General features: G+C 39.3%; 1 protein-coding gene across 1 annotated transcript in view; it reads right to left on the bottom strand.

The window, feature by feature from the left end:
- Positions 1 to 7,968: 7,968 nt before the first annotated feature.
- Positions 7,969 to 26,551, bottom strand: part of CNTNAP5 (contactin associated protein family member 5) — a 293,622-nt gene continuing 275,039 nt past the window's right edge. Inside the window, exons 21-24 of the mRNA XM_072874139.1 lie at positions 25,977 to 26,061; positions 15,979 to 16,197; positions 10,587 to 10,658; positions 7,969 to 9,562 (exon numbers count right to left, since the gene is read on the bottom strand). Coding sequence (XP_072730240.1) covers positions 9,366 to 9,562; positions 10,587 to 10,658; positions 15,979 to 16,197; positions 25,977 to 26,061 — 573 coding nt within the window. The 3' untranslated portion in view covers positions 7,969 to 9,365. The remainder of the gene's footprint in view (positions 9,563 to 10,586; positions 10,659 to 15,978; positions 16,198 to 25,976; positions 26,062 to 26,551) is intronic.

Here is a 26,551-nt window from a genome sequence, read left to right as displayed (position 1 = left end):
GAATGCATAAACCCTGAAATTTTGGGATGGGGGTTGCAGCAAATCTAAGCACGCAAAACTCTTGAAAGAGTCCTCCTCTTCGCACTTAATCAGGATTTGCTATTTTCTAAGTCAGTGTTTACTGGTTTTTGGTTGATAGTATCAAACACTGAGACTTTCAAAGGAGACCAAGAGATTTATGTGCTCAGTTTCCACAGGGTGGGGGTGGGGTGGGGGGAATAAGCAGTGACACTGAAAGCATAAAGCCAGGGCAGAATCACCAGGACTGAGCCAGCTCCAGTTTATCACGCTAGGGATGTGTGTGAAGGTGGCAGTGTGCAAGTGTGACTCCTGTGACAGCCAGAAGTGCGGTTGTGGCACGAGGGGACACGTGGATATAGCAGGACACACTTGTTTATGCATGGCAGGCTGGGGAGAGTGTGTATGTATGTGCGCATACGTATGTGTGCATGGGTACCTGGTAAGCTATAGAGCTATGACTACACGTTTTGTAACCAGAACTAAAGCACGTCTCCAGACATGACTTTTAACCGCTCAGGCATCTGTGCCCTTACGCAGCCCAGGGTAGGTGCTGCAAACCGGCATTCATCAGTTATGTCAGGGATGTGGGTCATGACCAGATATCCTCTGACAATAACTTTTAGCAATAGCTGAAATCAATAAATCCAGGTTTTGGGCACTTCAGCTTTTATTACTATCCAGTGAGATCTGTTGGCTTAGAGTTAACATGTAAACGCCTGAAAATTAGTTTTCCCATAATCAGCACTTTTTAATGTCAATTCAGCTATAAGATAAAATAAAAACACAGGAGGAGGCATTTGTCTTCCACACAAAATCATACAAAAAGTCTCTTTTTATTAAATATACATCATTTACAGTTTAAGTCTTTCTTTTGTACAACAGTAACCATAGAAAACAAAAGAAGCTAAGGCTAAATTTTTTCAATCCCCGAACAGTGGACATGTTACATTGTCTACAAAACTGACTTGGACTGAGGCAACGTCCTGTGGAATTCTCCTTAGAAAACCAGATAGTGAAAGGGGAATAATCTAAATTTCCATTTTGCTTTTTACTGTAACTGAGAGACTCTTGCATTACCCTTGGACAGACCATTAAAAGAAAAAAAAAAAGTATCTTTTTTTTTGCTTTGCTACTGAAATGAGCAGTGTTCTGAGAGATTTATTTAATATAATTTGAGTAGAACAAAGTAAAATGAATGATGAAGGGCTCATCTGCAGAAAGAGCCAATTTTTCATTATTTAAGTATTTAATCTCAGCTAGCTTTCACAGCCTGTGAAGCTGATCTTTTTGCCTTTTTGGGGTTTTTTTTTTACGGTGCCTTCATTTTTCAAGTAGGATACAGTTCACCACAGTCCACCCAGGGGTGGACTCCATTAAAATCCCGTAAAATCCTTTCAAAGTCAGTGGGTGGGCTCCCAAGTTGGTTGGCAACAGACCACCCACAGATCACCCTTCCCCCTACACACATTTCCAGAAACTTCTGAAGGTGACTTAAGCCATGTCATGGGCTTAAGTGGAGCTGAAGTTCATTGCCTTATCCCAGATTTTATCCACAGTTCTGCTAGAAGACACACATAATTGCAGCGAATGCAACTCCTGTTGACAGCAGTAGGGGATGACAAATATAAGGTCCTGACTTGAATTCATATATGTCAGCCGCAGTTTGCCCTTGCCTAGGGCAATCTAAGGCTAAATTCATCTATGATGTATCTACATTGACCTCAACAGGATTACAACGAGGTCTGAAGCTGGCTCTGTTTCTTTCACGAAGTGGGTTTCAAAGCAGGTCAGGTACTACAATGTTTAGCTTCTCGCTATCATTTAGATATAATGGTCTATGTTAAATATTTCGTTTGCAAAACTCACAGAGTAGAGATTTTTATGGCTGGATGCCTGAAAAAACATGTACCTGCTTGTTCTCCTAACCTCTATCTGAAATTTCATGGAGTGGGCTTGGGTGTCCGAGTACTCCTCTGTGTCGTGAGTGGGATGTGAGGCTGCGACTGGCTGTATCTAAGCTTTACCTCAGAAGCAATCAGTTTTCTTTCTTAACGATAGACGTGCTCAGCATTGGCAGCAATGACAAAACACGTCAGAAAATGGTTTGCCTAAATGATGCAAGAAAGAACCGTAAAAGGCTATGGCATGCAAAAGTGAATAAATAATTTCCCATGCAGAAATTGTATCAGACAGACTCTCTTTAGGGTTGTGGGACTGAAATCCTTGAAGAGAGTAATGACCGGCATATCAAGAAGCAAATGGTGTTGCAATGTGAACAGCAGTCAGTAGTTCAGAAAAAGCTGCCACAAGCATCCTAAGAGAGGAAAGGATGGGGAGAGGAGAGCCTTTAAGCAAACACCTTTCTTTGGATCACCTGCTCTACCCAACATTTCACTAAATGTTACGATTGTTTGAGGGAAATCATCTCCAATTCTTCTTTGGGGTACCAGGGAGAGCTCCAGTGATCTAACTGGAGAGATTCAGATTAGTATCAGCCAGAGGTTTGAAATCTTCTCCCATGTTTGAAGCACATCTCTCATACTTTACAGATCATCAGGACAATTAAGGCTATGTTTTGGCAGGCTAACTAGTAATTCATTCCATGGCAAAAATGAATCGTGGAAAAAGACCTGAAACCCTTATATCCACCTGATGGTTACCACGCCTGGTTTCCAACAGCATAACCTTTCTGAGAGCTTTTGCCTCCTGCACTGACTCATCACAATTCTAATTTGGAGAGTTAATGTCCCCATTCCCCCTTACAGGTCACCACCTCTAGATGACTACATTTCCACGGTGGAGTGCCGTCTCCCTTCTGGCTGAACACCTGGCTGACATTTTGAGAATCATGCAATTTCTTCAGATTTCTGGTTTCTGTGACTGCCAGGACAAAAATCATAACCTTAGTTAGAATCATAACACAAGTTCCTCTGCCTCCTACCACTAATTTAATAGCCCCACATGTTAAAGAAAAAAGAGAGAAAAAGAAAACAGAGGTGAGCTAGATATGGAGCGACACTGTCAACACAAACTGTTGCCTTAATTCTTCCTTAGCGCGGCTTGTAGACTCAGTACATTACAAACAACAAACAACAAGCTTACAAATTACAACAGTTCACCAGAAAGTGTGCTTTTTTTTTCCCAGTTTTTGTCAGAGTAACTTAGTGCAAAAGATCACAAAAATAAGTACCAATACATAGAAATATCCAAACTCCTATATGCATGACTCAAAATAAACGAAGAAAGAAAAAAGCTATTTCAGACCCAAAAGAAGAGTGTGTTCAGAAGTTTCATGTACAAAAGGAGCACAGAGGAAGGGGCTGCCCACACCAAAAAGGGACATGGAGAACTTTTCATTGGAAAACGAAGCGCAGCAAAGTGCAGAACCAAAGCGAACAAATCATGCTTTGAAGCTGTGATAGTAACTTGTGAAGAAAACCCTCAAAACTCCCAAGGGCATGGTGCAACTCTAACTGTAGTCAACCAAGAGGCCTCCCACCAACCTCAAAAGACTCTGGATAAGGCCCTTGATTTGGCAGGGATGTAATCATATCACTTGGCTTGTTTGATAAGTAGGCATTACAAAACTGCATGAAAGCTTTGAAATAGCACTTGTTTTAGAGAGCCTCACAAGGTCTCAGCTTTTGCTCAAGTTTTTTACAAAGTGTTGCTTTCTGAAAAATAATAATAATAAAAAATTTAAAAAACCCTTTGTGTCTGAAAAGCTGTCAGTGCAGAACAATACTTGAAACTGGTCTTCTTCAGTGTAAGCTTTGTGTTGGTGAGAGCAACAAACTACAATGGTATGAGATGCTGGAGCACAAAGGGGTCAAGTCCTGCCTCCTGTTATACTCTTGTTAATCTGGGGTGAAGGACACACTTCAACTGATTTGCTTACACTGATGGAAAGGAAGGTTGATTTTGTTCTGAAGATAGGACTTTTTTCAGGGATTCATCTCATCGAGAACTTAAGGGTATCTCCAATGGCACCAGACACGCAGGGCTAGAAAGGCATCTTAGGGGTCTGAGTCATCTTTAGATTATGAAATCTGTGTAGATCTGTCTACATGTATGCGATCTGCCAAAGCTCCCACACGAGGCAATGAATGGATCTTGGATCTACAACAGACTGGAAGGAGACCTATCCTCTCCCAAGCCCCACAGATTACTGATCAGATGGCCAGAGACTCAAACGGGTGCTTTGACACCTGGTTTTCATTTATCTGGCTATAAGCAGATGCGTGCATTTCCTAAGCAGAGATGTCTAGTGTAATTTTAGATGCAAGGAGGTGTCCTTCCTTGATCCCAGATGGCATCTCAATTAAAAAAAAAAAGTCTCTTTTAAGACCTGTGCAGATGTGTCTACTAGAGCTGCAAGACTAGTGTAAGATTCCTACACGTAGGCAAATTCTGTATCTAAAAAGTATCTAAGCTATAGCCAGGAGCCTACCCTGCCTCTATAATCAATGGAGAGAAAGATGCATCCCTAGAGAGCGATTCAATTAATCTTAAAGGATGTCTGAGACATTTGCCCTGTCCTCACTGACCACAGGACAGGACTGGATGACAAATGTAAAAGAGGTAGCCTGTAAAACCAAATGCAAAATGAAACAAACCCAAAACTCAGATAAAAGCAGTCTCCAAGTGCTTCCATAGGTCTAGGACTCAATCTTATCCTCAGGAAAATCGATAGCTGACTTCATTAGGAGAAGATTCATATCTCCTCACCATAGAGAAACTATATGATGTATTGATTGCTTCTCACCCAGTATGTGAAATATGTGATCAGCTAAATGCTAATATAGACAAACATCTCATTAAAGTAAGGGTTTGGCTTACAGTGTAAAAATTGAGCAATTGCTAAATAGGATGGGTTAAGTCTGGCTCTATCAGGTTAAAATATTGCAGAGAGAAAGCATCACATGTTTGAATTTTGGCCATCAGTTTTAACTTCTATGTCAGCGGAATCTCATGACTGAACACAATCTGGTAACAGTACAGCCCTAAATGGCTTGTTTTCACAGCTACATTCACCCAGATGAGAATCCTGGTTTAGCCAATGTGAGTTAAAAGCCTGTCTTTTGTTTGGCTTTGTTTTCACAGCAGACATACCCTAAGTGCTGTGCCAGGGCAAGAACAAGAAAAAATAAAAAAATTGTACTTGTTAAAAATTTATTCAAAACACTCACACTGTTTTGTCTCTAGTAAGTGAATAAGGGCAGATGAAATACTTACTGCATATTACATAGGTGACTTACTTAGGACCAATGTTTTATTTGCAAAAGAGAAATGGGACTCAATTTTCATAGATATTTAAATGTCTTGTAGCATTTTAAAACATTACACAGCAAGGCAGAAGCAGAAATCCAACTGAAATGAATTTGAGTCAAGTGCTCATCTTGTTTAGTCACTTAAGCATTGATCCACATCCTCAGGAGACTGAATTCCTTTGAAAGCCCACACTTCATTCAGGTGGCAGCCGATGCCTCACTGAAAGATAGTGGGATTTAGCTTTCTGACAGACAGCCTTCATTTGTTTCCTATAGCCAGACACCAGGGTTCTCAGAGAGTCCTTCTAGGCATCCAACTCAGACTTTGCATGACTAAATATCTTTATAAGCATGGTGGTTATTGGCCAAGTCATTTCTGGAAAACAGGAATTTGCAGTGCCTAAACCCATATCTAAGTGACTTAGAAATTTCACAGCCTAAAAATCCTTGCCTAGCAATAATAATTTTCAGAGGTTACATACGATGTCACCAGGAAAAAAAAAGAGACTTGGTATCCTTCTACCAGCCCCTTACTTTTGTTATGAAACTTGTCTTGGGAGAAGGAAGAAAACCCAAACACCACCTCCAAACAATTCTTTGATACTCTAAGGTTTTCCACTAAAATAAATCCTGACATTTTATATATAAAAAGTATTAACCTCTATATTTACTGAAAAATGTTATCTAGAATGATAGCTAAAAGAAAAAAGGCAAGATGCCCCCCCACCCCCATTTAAAGAGCAATTTAAACAAAAATAGCAGAAATGATTTCTAATACATGGGAAAAAAAGGTCTAATTTAAACTGTGGAAAATGAAAGCAATTTTAATCCTGGTAGATTTTTGCAAAATTGCATTTCTTCTCTTTTTAAAAAATTATTTTTAATTGCCTTTAACTGGTACTGAAGTAAATCAGATGATGCCTTCACTAAAGAAAGCATTATAACAAAAAAAATTTTAAAAAAATGAGTTAGTATTAGGGTACTTCAGGTAATAACTTTTAGCTACCTTTTAATAAGAAGAATATTGACATCCTGATTTAGAAGATAGGATTTTAAATGGCAAGTACATTCAAATTTGTTCACTTGTCCAGCCCTGTAGCATATAAATATTCACATCTCATTACATCCATAGGTACAGATGCACGTGATTCTGGCATGCATTTATGTATGTGCAGTTCGTTCTTTTTACAGATGCACACCAACGCAGCTAAATTTTCAAGGATTTTTACCAACCTGGGCTATATTAAATGAGGATAAGGAAAGATGGACAAACAAACCACTTACACTGCTTTGCCAGGTCCGAGCTTGCACACAGCATGCCACTTACCCCTGCTCTCTGGCCCAGGACTGAGCCACTGAGCTGTATCTGGAATCTTTGCAGCAACACTAATATCTACATTTGGTGATGGGAAATTGATCCTCCTTGAGAAAGCTCAGCATCTTGCAGAATCAGGCCCTAAGATGGCTGAAAGTAATTCAGCCACTTGAGAAATGAGAGGACTCTGCTTCATTGCTCAGTCTCCCTTTTCCAGCTGCTCAACTGCTGGAGCTGCTTTGTGCTTTATTGTTGCACTTTGTAGTAATTTTATTCCTGGAAACTAACGTGTAGGAAAGCAGAAGGATGATTTGTATCTGTTAGTTTGGCTAGAGAAAAATACACACCTGTGGGCTTTCCCCTCCTTCCTATTCCATTCTTCATAAAGCCAATTAAGTACATTAGGACTTCAGAGATGTCTCATACAGAGGCCATTTCAAATAAGATCACTCAAACATGGGCAGAGGAGCCCATGTGCTCACTTATTCCTCCCTTCCCACCGTGCCAAACAAAGCAGCTTTATCTAGGGGAAGGGAAGAAGGGAGGAAGGGAAGAAGGGAGGAAGGAGAGAGAAAAGAGAATTGCTTTGCCAGGATTTCACCACAAAAGATAAAGCAACATAGAGGGAATACAGCTAATGAGTCCATCATTACACATCTCATCATGCAGAAACACTCTCAAGTAATCATGTATCATGCGAACAGCCAGCATGAGGCAAAAGGGCTGTTGTCAACCACAGTCGAGGAAGAACGGCACCAATACTAATTTCAATATAAATTACTTTATAAAATTGCTTGGTTAGAGTTCTGGTTATGGGGCTGGCCTCCCATATTCTTCTTCACGTGAGAGCGATATCATTCCAAGATTGCTTTCTCTTCACCGGATGCTATTTCTCATAAAGTCTTCCAAAAGAAGTGGTGAAGAATCACCATATCCAAACTGTCATTTATTTATTCCTCCTTGTCTGTCCCCTCCTCCCATCAAAAAAATAACCAGCTACATACCTTTGCAATGCACTGTCTGGAAAAATAGCACCTGTTGCATGTGTAACCTCATCTCTAGTTTGCTGTGGGTTATTACTTCATACTGTGATTCTTTGATTTTAATCTATGTAAAAAGGATCACCATGCAGAAACCCCAGGATGACTGCAGAAGGGTGTAGGGGGCAAAGAAAGAGATTCAGCTGCACAATTAATTGTCTTGAATTAATTCTTATCAAGAGTACTGCAATAAATATTTTTTTTCTTAGCTGTTGGATTGATTCAACTCCTGTCAGAAACCTTCAAAATTCTACAAACTCTTCAGAAGCCCTGCAAAAGCAGTATGTCGCACTGACACAAGCAGGGTGTGAAAAACCTCCCATGGTGGGACTTCTCCATTTCTTACCCTTAGGATGTCTGTGACTGAAAAGAAGGTTTTACAGCCTCACACTGCAACAATGCAGCACAAATAAAATGGGTAGGATTCGAGTCTTCAGTATTGTTCCCAAACAGGAAAGAAGACTTTAGAAAAACAGGAGAGAAGATTAATTCGAAGTAGAGTATTTGGGATCTTTTTTAACTTGTTTCCATAATGTTCTTCCTTGTAAACAGTGTTGATTAAATATTAACCTTTTTAGACGTGACATTAGATCTCTCTCTATTTAGCTTTGGAGAAGATATTCCAATTTCTACAAACAGGAAATACCAATCAATCTTTCATGCAGTTTTGGGGGTTTTTTTTGAGTAGTTGGATTTTTTTCTTTTTTATAAGAACTGGCAGAAGGTGTGACTCGTGTTTAAGATTAAACTATTTTTGTTTTTTCTTGTCTATGTACTTTTTCTTTGCCACAGTGGCAACAGTGTTTAACCTCAGCGTGTGATAATCCTCCGTATGGCATGAACAGCTATATGCTGCATTTCTAACATTTCAGACAAATATAGAGCACCTAAGTCCTAGCAGCTTCCTAAAACCCTTGGAGATTCAAGCTACTATTTTCCATGCTTCAGCTAGAGTTATGCTAGAGTATGTTGGGTCTACATGGCCAGCCTTATGAGATGGAGGTGAAAGAGGTGCATGGGAATGACATTTATTGTTGATACATATATTGTTGGAAAAGTACTGATAAGCCTAAAAGTTACAGTAAAAGGACAGGAGGTTGGGGGAAGGAGCTTAATGAAGACAGTTTTATTTTTCCTTACCTCGTACCAGCTTCTCAACTGGTATAAATTAATGTAACACCATTGAAATCAATAGATATATATCAATTCATATCATTTGAGAATTTGGACAGTTCTTTATGATTGTTGTAAATGAGCCTGTAAAATAAATCAGGCATTTTGGTCTCATTCTTTCCCTCTATCCTGTCCCAGTATCTGTAGAGCTACGTATTCAGCTACTTTACCTCTACTTTACATAGTCCAGCTCTAGTGTAAAAGTAATGAATTAAATGGCTCCAGAGAAAAACACAAACAAATGTAGGGACTTTGAAACATCCAGGAACCCACAGCAGAAACCAGGTGTGCATGTGGATCTTATTGTGTGTAGGGTGGATAACAGGTCTCTTGAGCTGCAGAAGTAAACTGTGACTGCCAGGTTCTTGTGCAGAGAATGAGGCACTGTGATTGTTGTCAGTGTTTCCTGTGCAGGGCGGTCTTTTCCAAATGAAAAAGAAGTTAGCAAAAAATGAATGTTTAAAAAAAAAACTACAAAAAGAAAAACAAAAGGAAGAAAGGAAGGAAAGTTAGGGGACTAAGAGTAAGAAGAAATTGCATTGTCCATCAGATGAAATATTCCCGTTTGCACTCGCTCACTGTGTTCTGCAAGTCAATGTCAGCTTTAAAGGAGCTCTCGAGGTTTTCTGGGTATTCCTTCTCCTTTGTCTGGCTACTTCGATGTGCTTGTTTGTGCTGATAGAGGAATCTGCTCATGATGGCGATGATGCAAAAGATGATGAATATCACAACTGCTATTACACCTGAATAGGGTAAAAAAGGAAGGATAGAAAGAGTAAAAACCAAAAACAAAGCAAAAATCCTAATTACCTCAAAAATACATTACCAATGCACAACAGTTAGTGGCTATGATAGATCAGTTCATTTCAGTCTGTACACAAACATTTGCCTCTATCATACCCTCCCTAGTAGTTTTTATTTCTATTTTGTCACATTAAGTAAGACTTAAAGCAGCAAGCATTGATGTAATTGACCTTCTAATTTCAGTCAAATCCTGCTTTCACTGGAAGTAAAGTTGGGTCAGTGTGTTTGTTTTTAAAAAAACTAGATCTGTATGCTCATACAAATTCCTGCTCTGTTGTGTGTTATCTCTGGAAACCTTGCAGAAGCCTTGTACACTTTGGTTTATAGCTTCTAGATATTATCAAAGGCAGCTCCCTACAGGGCATCCTATAAAATAAAGAGATAAATTGCCTTCCAGGTTGTTAAAGGAAAATGAAACCATACATGAAGCTATAAGGACAACTTTCCCTAGTATATAAATGCTTTCATATGACCTAGCAAGTTCCACTACACTACCAGCTTGCAAAGAGAGAGCTCAAGAAATACAGGGTATGTGAGTACTGTGTTGAGGCTCTCATCAGAGTGGTAGTTAGCCAGGTCTTAGATCACAGAATCACAAGGAATCAGAGAATGGTTGAGGTTGGAAGGGACCTCTGGAGATCATCTTGCCCAACTCTCCTGCTCAAACAGGCAGATAGACAGACTTTAGTTATGTCTTAGAAGACTCAGGTTCTTGACGATCCATAATGCCTTTTTTTGGGTGATATCCAACATCATGTGCCACCACTATTGGCTTCATCCATAATGCAGGTGCCTATCTAGGTAGCTTGATACAGATATGTGCTAATAAATACAGCAAATACTAGACCTGCATTAGATTACAAAAAACTTGAATTGGATTTTATGGGGCCCAGATTTAAAGTACCCTAGATGCTTGCCTTGACAGAATTATTTTTCAATTGTAATCTTTAAAAATGAAGTTACCTCCAATCACAGCTGAATCGCTTCTGACTGCATTGGTGAGAGGCTCTCTTTCATCTGTCTTCCCAAAAGGATCTGCAGTTGGTTAAACAAAATAGGACTTATTTTCTGTATCAACTATATTCATTTTCTCTGTGGCTTAGACAGAAGTGTCCTCTTACCCTCATGAATTCTAATCTGTTTTCAAAAGATGTTATTTGGGGGATTGGAGAATCGAACCAGAAAGCTCTCTGAAAAATAAAGTGAGCTTGCAGGACAATTTTATTCTACATCTTCAGGAGCAAAGTCTATTAAGTGTATTTTTAAAAGGAAACAGAAAGGCTCACACTAACATCTGAAAGTGTTGTCTCAGTTTCTTGGTAGAAGAATCAGAGAGACATTTGAACTAAATAGCCCATTAAGAGCTTTTCTCAGTCAGAGGTTTTTTGGGTTTTTTTTTGATACCTAAGAATATCAGAAAGCAGCAAAAGGAAAGGAAGGCTAGAGAGATTTAGACCTGAGCTATGTTTGTAGATGCAGATATATACAAGTCAAATTCAATCCCATAAAGAGAAGCAGTCTCTGCTTGGGACAACTTCTTGGAAGGGATGTTCTTCTCTCCATTGCAGAAATGCAGTGGTCAAATTGGATTCAAAACAGAGAGAGGTCAGAAATGAATTCCTATACTAAAGGCTCCTTGATGTTGGAGCTCTCTTGTACCCTATCTATAAATGACTACTGTAGAAACACTGGGCCAAACAGCCTACATACCGGCAGTTTCAAATTCAGATCCAAACCTGAGAGGTCAAGCCCTCCCTGAAGTCAGTGGAGTTACGGCAGTGTACCTACTTTAGTCCTGTATGTTTGAGAAAATGCTGTGTTTTCTACTGCTAGCTGAATCCAGCTTTTCTGCCCCTTCACATTTTTTTTCCTTTCAGTTCACCCTCTCCTTTGACGAGATTCCTGTCTGTGCTTCTCTCCTTTACAAGCCTCGAGGCTATCATACAGAGGATGTACATGGGAGTCATGGATGACTGTCTCTGATATATATTATACTGCTTTGCCAAACTGATCCTTCCGATGCAAGAGGTGGAAGCCAAACTGAGAAATTTGGTGTTGCAAGGTTTATTGTAATTGAACATCCTTGCCTTAGTAGCTGACTCAGCCACATTTTGGTATCTCATTGCCCAAGAAGATGTTTTTTATTGAAACAAGCAACAATTTCCTATTTGTGTATCGGGAGGTGCTGAGTTTGTAGTGATGATGGCTTTGGGCTATTTAGGTTCTTAAAGGGTGCACTTTTTCCTTATTCTTTACACCACTGATACCAGTCCCAAAGATGTGCAGAAGACATCAGCCTCAAAGAGGCTTTCATGTTTTAAAAGATGCAACTCTACTACTAGTTTTAGGGGTGGAAGCATTTCTCATCAAACACATCCATACTGAAAAGTCAGGGTTCCCCATATCTGCAGTTCATTGACTGAGCTACAGGCACAAAAGGGACTTCTGGGGCCAGCTGAACACCTCCAGTACACCCATTATCAACGTGAATGGTAATTGCCAATGACAGATTTGGACACTCAGGTTGAGACCTATTTACAAGAGGCCCCTTGCTTGGATATTGGGTGCCTACAGTGATGTTGCCAAGAAACAAATAATCAGGGTAATGCTTCATCTCATTTACTAGATTTTTTGGTCTGGAATGGGGATAAAAATTGTTGTTTTACACAAAAATACAGATAGCATCATAGAAAAGGTTAGGTTGGAAGGGAACTCTGGATGTTAATTATCCTAACCTCAAGCTTTTGAGCCTAAGCTCAAAGCAGGGCCAAATTCAAAGTTAGATCAAGGTTGCTCATAATTTTGTACATCATGGGTAGGTTCATCTCCTTTACTAGTAATTTATGCTCTTTTTGTTAGTCAAACAGAGGAAAAGAACCTACAGATACTTTATTACAGATGGCTGTTAAAGATGGACAGTGTGATTCGCCTATTCCTTTCCACAAACTAGAAGGGAGTAATCATTATTTTAGACTCAAGATTATTTAACTTTCAGATACTGGAAGTTTGGTGAGATATTTTCTACCCCAGCCCTCAGCTGGCGATAGTGAAATCAGTTACAATAAAAATTCACATCTGTTGAACATCAGTCCTCCTGTGCTAGAGAAAAATCTCCAGCTGGTATCTGGTGCATGGTATTAGTCAAACAGAGTCATGAAAGACTATAAACTATGTATGAAAAAAGCATGAAATTAAATTTCTACCTTAAAAATTATATAAGACGTCATTCACGCCTAAAAGATTATGTAAGATCTGACACTAAATGCTATTAAAGCTCCACTATTTTTTGGTGACTGTTACCAGAATTTAAGCACTGAGAGGAAACCAGAACAAATCAGTTTCAGAATGAAGGCCAACAGACACAGGCCTTAAGAATTATGTTTTGCCTGAGAAATAAAATCAGCGTACAAAGAAAGGAGGGTTTGTTACAGTGGAGCAGATGGCATGTGACAGCAGAACCATCTCCAGTGAGAACACAATAAACTCTGACGCCAAGGAAAAGCAATACTGTGTCTCATATGAGACCTTAACAGGACATCCTCCTCCTTTTAGATAAAACTGATGACATTACAGTGTGAATCACTGAGGCTGGAAGCATCGTTGAGGTCGGAAGGCCCCTCTGGAAATCACCTAGTCCAAACCCCTACTCAAATCAGGGTCTGTTACAGCAAGTTTCTCAGGGCTGTATCCATTTGGGTTTTGAATATATCCAAGGATGAAGGCTTCACAACCTCTCTGGTCCTCTTGCCCATTTCCTGCTCATTGGGACAGACCATTCTTGATCTTGGAGGTGATCCTTGAAGCAGCTCTCGTGGACTCCTCTTCTCACTAGGGCTGTATCCCACGGGATTCTTCCAAGCAGACCCATGACCGGGTCAAAGGTGGTTCTCCTGAAGTCTGGGGTTGCAGTCATGCTTTCTGCCTTTTTTCCTTCCTCTCAGGATCCTGAACTCCACCATCTCATAGTTGCTACAGCCAAGGCTGTCCTGGCACATCCCTGGCCATTTCCTCCTTGTTTGGAAACACCAGGTCCAGCACAACTAGCACAGTGAGACAGGGACTTGCACTGTTTAAGCTGCCTTTCAGAAGCAAAACTTTTCTGTGTAGTTTCTGACTTTGGTAATTTTTGCTTTAAATGCATGAAAACCTACTCTTCAGCTGGAGTAGACAGACAGCTCAAGACTCCACCGTTCACACAGCTGAATCTGCTCTGGCATTTACAGTATTTTAATATAAAAAAAATAGGATAGTAAAAATCCATTATTGCTATGCCATCAGTGTAGAGTTCAGAATACCAAAATCTCTAGATGTGCCTCAACAAGGAAGAAGGTGATTTGCAGATCTTTGTTAAATATCAAAACTACAGTAAGTCACCTTTCATTTTGTGTTTCCTAATCAGAAAGAGTGTGTACGGATAACTGAGCCGTGAGTGAATGGATTTTATTCCATAACTGTCTGCTAGGAAACTTTCTTGAAGACAACAAGTATTCCTCTCTGAAGGAAAGAGTTTCAATTGTTTTCAAGTTATAAATATAGAAAGCTTTTTTCACACATTTAAAGAGAGATTTCCTAGAGAGCTTTTCTGTTGTATCTGTACATTAGAAAATTGACACAGACATGTACAGTCAAGTTTGAAGTTCTATTTTTCTTCTCAGACACTCAATAATGAGAAATTGGGAACTGATGAATTGAGATATGAGCAGTAAATTTGAAAGTTAATCCTTAACCCTGTCTTCTTTTTATTTCTTAAAATGTGTCCTTTCCATGTATAAATGTAATTCTCAAGTACATCTATACAAAGTATAATTTGCTACAAATTGGATTTTTTTTTTTAACAGGAATCTACTGCCCAGTGCTCTTACTATAGCATACAAAGACATGAAGTCTTCAGAACTAACTTGTTCTAAAGATCTTATTCAAGCTTTAATCAAATCCAGTGTGAATAGTGAGGCAGTAGTGTCAGTTAATTCATCATATTGAGAGGAAATCATATTTTAAAGCCCAAAGCGGCAAAGACAGGGATGAACTTTTATAATAATTCTGCATTTCTGATGTACCAGTGCTTAACCTTGACAATAGAGTGCAATTGATTGTACACTTTAAATATGTAAGTCCAAAGATGCTACCCTCTGCTCTGTGTTCTGTCCTGCAGTTCTGAGCCTCAGGTTTTGCTGCTTTCTAAACTCTTTAGAAAAATCAGATCATCAAGGTGACAGATCACAGGGCAAGGAGTTCAGGTTTTCAGTATCACTGCCTGTTCGGTATTTACAAGGCACATTTCTTCTGTGTGTCAGAGCAGATACCTTAGACAACTCTGAACAGTGAGAAGAAAGTTGGCGGGGTGGGGAGAAGCACACACACAATGGCAGCTGCTCTCCACAGAGTAATCAGCAGCCTTTTTCCCTATGCAGAATGCTAACAGCATCATTTGTTTTCTGCTGAATATCTTAGGCAGAAGCTGCAGGAAATTGGGATTTGATGCAAGTACAAATGTCAAAGGAATGATATTATGATCTAAACCAGAATTTTATTAGTTATCAGAAAAGAGAAAGTGGCTTCATAGGTCAAAGGGCAAAAAATAGCCCTTAATTTGTACCCCCTTCTGGTCATTAAGAATTCTGCCACATCCACTGGTGACTAAAGCAGCAACTTGATTGCCCCTGTTCCTGGTGACAATACTTCCAGCTGCTCTGAGTTTCCTTCTCTGCATACAAATTCACATATGCAAAATACTTAAGATTCCCAGAGGATAGTTTCAGGATTGCAAAAGATAAACGAACTATTGGGATCATCTTACTGGTACCACTCAAGTAGTGCTCCTTCTCTTTAGCCTGAGAGAATAAAGTACAAGCATTCAATGGAAGTCACGCACATGTGTTGAGGGGTTTGTACAAGGAGCTTTTGTTCATTTCTGCTAGGGTGGGAACAAATTCGACTTGTTTGTTTATGACTCCTATTGCTTCATCACCACTGGGATATGGAATCTGCGTAACATTTATGTTCTCCTTTGAGATCTGCAGCACTGGAGCTATCTAGAGTGGACAGGAATGGCAAATCAGGTGCATAACCATACTTCCAATGCTGTTTCCACTATGGCTTTGGGACTTTTTTGTTTGTTCTAGGCATGCTTTAGGCAATCCAGAAACTTAGTCTGAAAACTTTCTTTTAGTACAATGACTTTTAAAGGGGCCTTCGCTAATCCTAATGCCCATCCTCATCACTCCCAATTTTGAGAGAAAAGGCAACTTCCCAGTTCCAATATTTACACTATCACAATTGCGTTACAGCAAAAAGGAAGGAAACTTCACTCTACAGTATCCTTTAAATTCCCCATTCCCCTCTTGGCAGGACATACCTGATGAGGAATATATCGTAGTTACTGTGTTCACATCAGCTTCCATTATGGATGCACAGCTGGATTCAGTCAAGGGGCCTTTGACAGTCACGGGAGCAACGCTGGGATGGCGTAAGGCAGATTTCAGGGGAGCAATGTGGTTGTACTGAACAGAGGACAGGCAGCCAGTGAAACCATAGGCATTTGCCTTTGAGACTTCAGGGTCCAGTGACAAACTATCTGCAGTACAACAGAAAAACACTCTGGGAATTATCTGGTTTAGGAAGGCATTAAAAAAATTAATCCTTTTTTGCCTTACCCACCCCCTTTACTTCTCTTCATCCAATCACAACAGTTCAGGTTCTCCTTCAGCAGCCTACAAGTTCTCCCTCGCCTGACCCATGAGGTTCCCATCCCCAGTCCTTCCTCTATAATGCTACTTATATTGAATCAAGTTGGCTTGGACATAAAAGCCTGCATTGTGATTCTTTCCTCATCCATTTTCTCTACTGTCTGGACAATCTCTAACACATCATAGCTACTAACCATGGCAATAACAATAACAATAATAAAAACCATTTAAAATAGCAACAGTGAATATCAGAGGACCCTGGGGATGATGCTCTTTAACTTTTTTTGCATTTGTTAACAACATCAGTTTAATAGATATGGACCATATCTTCAAGGCATTCTACCTGCTCCACTCTTTTAACGAAGCAGTCTGCTCTGTATTGCCTATTGTACAATGCTTCATGTGGCCTAATACTGAATGGCTTGCTAATATAGGCTTCCACCCTTCTTCAAGAGTTTATTTTTCAACTTACTTTTCTGATGCACCTAATCATGTTACTACATTTTAATAATCAGAGTTCCTAGGAATACTCCCAGTTATGAGCCAGGCTCTCACTCTGCTAGCCCCATTCCACTAATAAAATAAAAAGCAAAACTATACCTCTTCCTATCTAAATCAAAACCAAACCCAGTATCTCCATGCTCTTTTCCAGCCTGAAGATGAGATAGCACAATTAATTTATCTGTTGGTCTGTGTTTATTTAAATTTCACAAAGAGAAAGCCAATTCAAAGGTTAAGTGTTTTTTATTTAGTTCCAAATGTTTTAATATCAAAGATTGTTTGGGAAAGTCAGTGAAGGACTGTGAAGTCATCTTCTCTTTCCTCCAAGCTCTCATTTATTTACTTTCCAGAAATTGAAATTCATACTGCTCAGAGGTCTGTAACATGATGCACCTTATATCTAGGTCAATCAAACAAGAAAAAAAACCACAAATGCACATAGATATAGTATCAAAACCTATTCAAAGTCTTAAAAATTACCTGCTAATGAAAAAAACTTCTAGCATTGGAAGTTTTGGAAATACTTCCAATGACATTGGAAAATAAGGACACCCAGCTTTTCAAATTTATTTTCAAAACTTGAAAGAGTAAGATGGTAAACTTTAAAATAAGGTCCAATTTTTCCACTATCATTCAAATGCAATGATTTTACAAGCTCTCAGCCAAAAGGATTTAGGGAAAAAGTACACCTTCTCTTATAACTGACATTGCTACTTGAATTACATAAACTTCTTTTACGTATAAGAAAATACAGAGAAATCTTAAAACTAGCCCAAATCACACATTATTTTGGTGCTCAAGATCTGTGACTGTTATGTCATGCAGTCAGAGGGAATTAGCTGAGAAAGATTTCTAGTTATGTTTGAATGCCTTTATGGCAGTATAACATGGAAGAGTTTGGCTGCTTCTCAGCAAAGCAAGGTGCAGTGTGAGCTTGCTCTCTCAGAGGTCTTACAGGAGAGATGCTCAGTCTGCAGAGCTGTCATGGGGACAGTCTCTGGGCTGCGAGTAACTGCAAGAAAGAGAGATGGGAAGGGAAATAGTGAGGCTTTTCCACTGGAAAAACTGTAGCCTTACAGAGGTTCACATTTGCTCTTCTCAAAGTGCGTAGGAATTGGCTGCATTCAGGTTTTTAATGAGATTTTGGCAGGGGTGTTATAAAACAGACAAAGAATTGTTTCCAAGTTTCTGCAAGAAGGCTTATATAAAACTAAAAGACTGATTTACAGTATTTGCCATCTTTGTTGAATTTATAAAACCCTTTGTAAACATTCCAACTCTCAGCCTTTCCTGTTTCCTTAGCTCTGACACAAAAGGTGGATTTGTTGGTATCTTTTAGACATCAGGTAATCTAAATTGCTCTGTTCTGCCCCAATGTGCAAAACGTAAAGCCTAAGAAATAATGAATTCCTTTTTCATGGTACAGTAGTTTGAAAAGTCTAAGATACAGTACTTTTGAAGGCTTTTTTAAAAAGTCAAAATAAGGGCCAATTTCAGGAGTCTTTTGAAGAAGTAAGCTTTGCATGAATGAGAGCTAGGAGATTTGTTGTTGAAAGGCTTTGAAATTTGAAAAAAAGAAATCAAAGAAAAAATCAAAATGAACCCCAGAGTCCTCTGGTAAAAATCCCACGTGCACAGATACAGTTTGCTTTATTATATGGCTTTAGGTGCATGTGTTGTTTTTCAGAAAGTTGGGCTTTCACTGTTCTCAAGAAGAGAGCTGCACAACTTGGATGTGAACGAGTTGTGCTGCCCTCTGAATTCTTGAGTGGATAATGTAAATCTGTGATTATGACATGGTTACGTCTGTGAAAGGCATATTAAAGGCCACTCTGTCACTTAAATCACGATAAAATTTTTTCCAAAAGATATTTTCACTACATGACACGGTGCTCAGTAAGAGAAGCAACTCAGTGACGTTCCAAGGTCTGTGTTGAAGCAAGGTCAGTGAAATGTCAGTGGCCTTCCTCTGACCTGGTTACGCTGTGAATCTTTCCATGCATTTGACTGGCCTGGAAAATCACACCGAATTGCTGCTGATGGCTTGGTTTGATCTTCTGACATTTTAGCATTGCGTTTCTGTTCTCGGAACTGGAGACCAAGTTACTGTGGAGACCACGTTACTGTGGATGATTTCTACATGGCGCGTGAGAAGACAATCTTTTTCGGCTTTTGAGTAATTTAATTGTTTGTTCCTCGCAACTTAAGTTTACCCATATTTTTAGGAAGCAATTTTTAAGCTTTGTCTGCTGAGTTGTGCATAAGTTGATCTGGTTTCTTGCTGGGTTCTCTAGCTGCTCCCTGGAAGCTGTCTGCAATGTCACAGCTCAGTAAGTTTTGTGTCGGTTTTGCTTTCCTGTTTTCCATGTATTTGCAATGGCTTTCCATGATAATGAGGATTAAGTCTAATATGCAGTTGTATTTTTTAAACTTGATTGTATCAACATAATTTATCTGCTGATTCATTCCTATTCACCAAAACAGACATCCTGTTCCACTGCTGTTTCTTTGTGTACCTCTGCCATATACAACACACTTATTTTAAGATCTTAGATAAATAAAGCAATTTTAAGTCTTAATATCTCAGTAATGGGGAATTAATTTTCATCATAAATAGAATTCTGCCAGAATTCTCTAGGACCAAGCATTAAGCTGCTCAGCAATGTATCAGCAAATTGATATAGTAAACAATAAGTAATACGACAGGTAACCAGAATCAAAGAGAAATGGGAAGTGTTATTTGTGTGCAGCGAGAGTGGCTCAAAAGACGTTCTTTCTAAAGATATCAGTGTGGAAAATGGGACCATAAACATTATCCAATATATTTTTGTTCTTTCTTTATAAACATTAATTTCATGTCACTCAAGAAACTTAAATCTGAGCCCAAAGTTTACTTGTGTGCTCATTCACATCCAGGAAGTCCCATCATGGATTTCCTTAATCAAAATTTATTTTTAACTCCAGTAAGAGCAGACATAGCCTGTTTTAAATGTCTATGCCCTAATTAATTAATTAATCTAAGTGAATTGCTGGTAGAAGTGCAAAGGGTCATTTACTCTGTACGCCAAAGCACTGATTGTCCTTTTTTGTGTCTGAGAAACAAAAAGATTATTTTTGTGGGAGTTAAAGTGTATCCATCACCTCATTTTGCCAAGGTGCTGAACAGCACTGGCAAGTTACTTCTTGGACATTGTCACTAGATTTGAGCCCGTGACCTTGAAGTAAAAGACTTTTGTAGTCTCCACACTGCACCTGTCTCTGAAGAGTTGACTAGCAGGTACTGTGTAGTTACCTTGAAAAATATGTTGCTATGTCCTTCAACAACCTCAGTAAACATTGCTGACACTAATCATTAATTTAGAAAGGACAGAAAGCATATCCTGGATTAGACTGGAACCCACAAAAAGGCATCTTTGGAATAAACCCATTTCCTGGTGTGAACCTGCCACAAAAGCAGTGGAGTGAACAACACAATTTTTTTCTGGTTAGAACTACTGAGATCAACCAGTTTCGCTCTTGCTTAAGAAAAGGACAAGTTTGAACAGGAGACAGGCTCCAGGCATTCAGTGCACCTCCAAGACACTTCTGAAAAAGTAAGGGACAGCAAGAGCAAAGTAAAGGTACTTTTTCACACAAGTTTTCCCAGGAATGAGCAGAACACGCCAGGATTTGCTTGCTGGCAATTGAACACTTTGTGCCAAGTGGAACATTTGAGAATTTCTTTTTCATTAGGCTTAGTGGAGATAATTTCAGACATGCATTTAGCACGTTTTCTTAAAGACAGGTTGTCATCGAAAATGAAGCACTGCTTGGAGTTGCAATGTGAAATTTTTTACATGTCACAGTTTTTGACATTTGAATCCTAATCTGTCACAACACAGCCAGCCCTATGTGATTTCGCATGGGCTCAAAATATGATCTATAAAAAGAAAAAAATATGCAAGAAGATGGAGAGACGAGGTGCAAAAGAATACATGCTTTTCTCAGTAGCAGACGGCTAAAATCAACTCAAGTAGCAAGAATTCAGACTAAAAATAAAATTTCTAGATAGAAGTAGTATTTAGGCAGTATTATCATCAATAAAATGGGGATTTAAGCATGGTGTTATGATCATATGGTAAATTATATTGCTGGGAAAAAAGTCTGAATAGATTTGGTCTCTTTTTGATATGAGACATGATGGCATTATTGGCTTAGACTTTGGATTGCTTGAAGTGCCTGGGGTAGCCAAACTTTGCTTATTTTAACTGCTGCAATCTTGGTCCCAAATGCCTCTCCTCTTTTATCCTAAGCAGTCATTTCCATTTTCTTTAATGCTTTACTAGGCTACTAGGAGGAAAAACCATGACTTTTAAAGGTGCCCTATAATGCACCCAAGAGATCTTTTTCCGGGGTATGGTCCTTCTAAGAAATAGGTATTTAGGGCAAGAAGAGTCTGCAGTAAAGAAAAGAGCTTTGCAGTGACCAGAAGAGTCCAGGCAATATCTCTTGCAGCCATTGCTGTATTGTTTAAAATGCTAGAGCACAATATTCAGAGACCGTGATTTTAAATTTCTCAAGCAAGTTGTGATCTTGTGAGCTTAAAAAAGGGAATGACTTTCCACCAAAAAAATGGACTTAAGTCTTTTCCATACAAACTCTCTAAAAGGAGATGCTTCTTTAGGGAAGCCTTTGTATCTCAGAGTTAATGCCAACTTACCCCTTCTGATTTAATTATCCCCTTATCATCTCCCCCAATATAATATCACTCTTGGATGAATTGCTCTGTGATCTCTTCAGAGTATAGATTCCATTCTCTTCTTGTGAACTTTTAATAAGAAAAGCTATTGCAGAAATCATAAGAATTGTACTGCACCTACATAACGATTTTAATAAAATTACTTTCCAGATAAACTTTCTTCTACGTACACTTTATATCAAAGCTGAATGATTCAGTGGAAAGACTCCTACAACTTGAGTGTGTTTTAGCTCAGGCTTTTAGAGATAAAAGATGTCATGATCATGTGCTAGACTACACAGTTCTTTACATTACTAGTGTGGGAAGGTCTGCTAATTCATCACTTTGAAGACACAAGTAAATTAGGTCAACATTAATAGGTGCTAAAGAAATCTTTGCAACCTTTTTCTTCAGAATACTCTTGAATCCCTTTCAATGCTACCCTTTTACTCTGGTATCACTACACAGCTAGTATATTAAATTGCTCAGAAGCAAATATGCAGACAATGAGATTCACTTCTCTGCATCAGTGATCATTTTTCCAGGGACTATAATGGTGAAAGATTTAGATGTGTTGGGACACAGTAAGAAGTTTTCAAAGATTCATTAAGGTCAACCCCAAAACAAATAAATGATATTTTCCATTGGGATAGCAGCTTTTTCTAGACAAGACCTAAACATATGCAAATGTGTCTCTGAGATCAGAGAATTACAGAATAATTTAAGTTGAAAGACACCTCTGAAGGTCATGCAGTTCAATCCCTTGTTCAAAGCAGAGCCAGCTTCCCAGTTAGGTCAGATTGCCAATAGAGCTCATGTGGTTAAATACAGCAGTATGATCTCTGCAAGGAGTACTTAAAGTAAATGGACTGGGACTCTGGTTAAGATTTCACTGAGGCTTTGCCATAAACTGTATGACCCACCTGGGGCCTGAATCCAGTACTCACTAAAGTCCATGGAAAAACTCCCATTGATACTGATGAGCTTTGGATAGGTCCTTTTGTGTCTTGCCTCTATATTTGTGAAGTAAAAATGACAACAAACTACAGGATAATAATACTTTTCTATTGCTGGTGGATACTGTGAAGATGAATTCAACAAACGTCTGTTGGCTACTTGAATGCTGCTTCTTTTTACTCCCTTGTCTTCAAAGCCACACTTATATTTAGATTGATCTTTCTAAGGCAGCTATATGGCCCCATTACTGTGGATCTGAACAGCTCACAGCCTTTAATGCTTTTATCCTCCTAGCACCCCTCTGATGTAGGGATGTTCTATTATCCATGCTTTACTGATAAAGAACAGAGATAGTAAAGCTCAGACTGGTTCCAGTGGGAATAAAATGCCTGCTTACTTTTATATCTGCACATAAATGGTGTGCCCAAGGTCATTCAAGCAGTCTGTGGCAGAGTGAGTGTCCCTATGTTTTGAATTCCAGGTGAGCCTCCTCTGCCTTAAACAGAGGCTTTTTTTCCCAAAATTCAGAGCTAGGTGTATGGCAGCCATTGGAAAATATAGCAGATTTGAAAAGCAGAAAAAAATATCAGTTTAAGTAGCTTTTGACTAGAGGAAGTGTAACGGGGCTGGGGGGGTATGAGGGGTGGAAGCACTATTATTTAAAAACTGGTCATTGTATAAAAGTGCACTTTTCATAAGTTCCAGCTGTGCTAAAATGTTTATCATAAGAGAACCTGGCAAGGAAGAGGTTTCAAGCTTTTATGACATCTCTTTGAGAGAAGCTCTCTTTGAGATTTCTCAGCCAGTGGAGTGGGAAATGAATGATGAAGTCAAGAAAGAAGGTGGTATAATCACCTGGTTAAGCAGCCAGGATCAGGCTGTAATAGCAGGTAAATGAGCAGTGGTGTGACAGGAAAGAAGAGATACAAATTTTCAGAAGAGTATAGCACAGGTACGTAGGACACATCGAACAGAGGTTTTTTTATATGGTTCTTTTTCAGTGGACACTTAAATGTTCCTAATGAATGCCTTTAGGTACCTAAATCCCAGTGGCATCCAAAACAAACACTACAGGAAGTATAGGCCTACTTCGAAGCATCATATGCCTCTGGAAGTTTATGCTTTGCTGAGGGGACAAACAATGACAAGGAAGAACTTGGAAGATATTGGTTTAGGTCACCAGTATTCACCTTCTGGTGAGACATCATTAAAAGAAGCTATAGTCCACATTTTACCCATATAATAGTATAAACGATGAATGGACATATTTATGTAAGTTCTACATTCCTAAAATGACAAGGTCCAGCTCCCCTCTTGATACAACAAGGCAATACTCTTTGACTTTGTAGCAGTAGGGATTTTTTTTTTTTTTTTTTGCCAGCATGGGACAGTGTGCAACCTGAGTAAGATTGGAGACGATACACAATTGGGAAGAGCAGTTGGTAGACCAGATGGTTGTGCCACCATTCAGAGGGACATTGACAAGCTGGAGAAATGGGAAAACAGGAACCTCATAAAGTTCAACAAAGGAGATGCAAAGATCTGCACTTGGGTTAGGAGTAACCCCATCCATCAACACTGGCTAGGGCTGACCAGCTGGAAAGCAGCTTTGCAGAGAAAGACATGGGGGTCCTAGTGGACGACATGCTGACCATGAGCCAGAAACGTGCTCTTGCAGCAAAGGCAGCCAACAACATCCTGGCATCCAGGGTTGCCTTGGGAAGAGCATTGCCAGCAGACAGAAGGTGGTCCTTCCCCCAAACTCTGCATGAGTGTAACACTACTGGAGTGCTGGGTCCAGTTCTGGGTTCCCCAATGGAAGACAGACATGGACTTACTGGAGTGAGTCCAGTGAATGGCTGCAAAGATGATCAAGGGACTGGAGCAGCTACAGCTATGGGATAAAACCTGAAAATGAAATCCTGACATAGAAAAAAAAAGTTTGTGGAAATTCACTTATCATATGAAGAAGAAACCAGAATTAGGATTAGGCTGGAATTAAAGCAATTTGCTGGGATGCATTGTGAAATTCCTGGTACAGCAATAAGATCTTCCACCATCTGGATGGGCAAGTTTATAGCTTTAGTGTCATTACAGAATATGAACTATTGCTATTATTATTACTAAAACAAAATCCCAATAAACTTTGGGGCAAGAGAGAAATAACAGAAGGATATATCCATTAAAAGCTGTCTGGAGACAAGTCTGTGGTGTTCAGTGGAACTGAATGCCAGACCTCTGGATATACATCTGGGCTTTTTGGCTTTGCAACAACTTTGTACTTGTAAAGTTAATCATATTTTTGTGACTAAATCTCATTTCTCTCCATGATGCTGAGCTGCACCTTGTCAGCATGCTGGCTACATGTTTGAAGGTCTTTGTGCTACGTTCCATCTTGCTGGTTAGGAAAGCCTTGTTTTATTGATTTGGTATCTATAGCTGGAGCTTTAGGTAGAGGTCATGATGAGCAATGTTCTCTTAGATTTTCAGCACTACAGCTGACCGTTGACAAAATTAGATTCTTAGCTTAGCTCTGACTTGGGCTGAAAAGTATCAGGTCCCCAAACCTGTCCACAAAGGCTTGGAAGATTGCTGCATTCTGAACAAATGTTAAATATAATTAAGGGGAAAATCAGTTCCTGCTCTTAATCTACTTAGTAAAACATGATGCAGAATGCACTAATGTCGTTATATACAATTGCACAAGTAGACACTAGAGGATGTCTATAGTTTCTGTCTAGCTACCAGTCCCACAGGCCTTGGGTGCTATTAATAAAACATATAAAATTGTAATAGTGAAACAAATGTCAGGCTTGATACGGAGGTCCAATTATAACAAAGGACTAAAATGTCTATAACCAAGGAAACATTTAGAATCTTTCTGGGAATAAGACTCATATAAAGTAACATAACATACTTGACAACAAAATAGAGGCGTTCTACTTTCCAAATTTCAGGCAGAGTTTTCCTGGTCTTGTAATGGCTTTGTAGTGTGAAGGGGGAAAGATCAGAAGGTCCATGCACAGAGCATGCAGAATTGTGGCCTCAGTGCTATATGTACTATAAATATTCCTCGCAGAATTCTAATGGAAAAGGACTGGGAGTGAAAAAAGGGTAGAGAGGATAAAGGCTCACAGGGCTGCTGTTCTTATCGTTAGGAAACAGAGATGGCTGGACAGGAGCAAGCTGTAGTCAGCAAAATGGTATCATTAGGCCAAGATGCCACCCTGGGCAGCCACACAGGCAGTATGAATTACTTTACTGGCAGGAGCAATGGGAGAAGTTAATATTGCTATCAGTGCAAACAAGTAAAGCTGCCAAATTTTTACATTGATGAGATATACAAATAGGAGTACTGGAATGCTCAGGCCAACTCTTACAGCTAAACGAGCCAAACAAAACCCCAATCCTATTAAAAACCCAACACACAAGAGAGGTTAACTCCAGCACTATAACAACTGATGAATCAGGAATATTTTTAGTAGAACCTACCTGTGACCTTGCCCAAGGTGAGTGATTTGATGGCCTTAAAATCAATCTCAGAAAAGTTGTGTTTGAGTTTGAGAACTTGATCAACCTGGAAGAGGTCAATAAAATTAGTTCATTACAATAGCATGTAGACACCCCTAGATCTGCAAACTTCTGGGAACGCTCTCAGCTGCAAATCAGTTAATTCTGCCCCCAAGCATGATTCAGTTTCTAAAGATAGCAAAGTGAATGTGCTTTGATTTTAGCATGAGAAGCTGAAAGGTACACCAGAATAGTCATATTAGGTGCTTTGAAGAAACTTCCCCTGCAGAAAAGCTTAAAATGTTTGACACTGAAATCCTCCTGCTTCACAAAATCCATGTCTAGTCACTTCAGAACACACTCAAAGGAGGCCTCTCTAGAAATGTATTGTGAAGAATTAGTTCTGCATAGAAGAAAACCACAGTGCAGCAGACAATAGAAGACTGGTACTTGAGGAAAACCCTGGCTTTTAGCATAAGCCTCCTTCCTATCTAGGCCTAACCACCCTAGTTGCGTGCTAACTGTGTTACCACTTTACCACCCAGACATGGAAACTG

The sequence above is a fragment of the Ciconia boyciana genome, chromosome 10 (assembly GCF_034638445.1).
Source record: "Ciconia boyciana chromosome 10, ASM3463844v1, whole genome shotgun sequence".
Lineage (NCBI taxonomy): Eukaryota > Metazoa > Chordata > Aves > Ciconiiformes > Ciconiidae > Ciconia > Ciconia boyciana.
The sequence above is the reverse complement of the archived record's forward strand: the minus strand, read 5'-3'. Positions and strand labels throughout refer to the sequence as shown.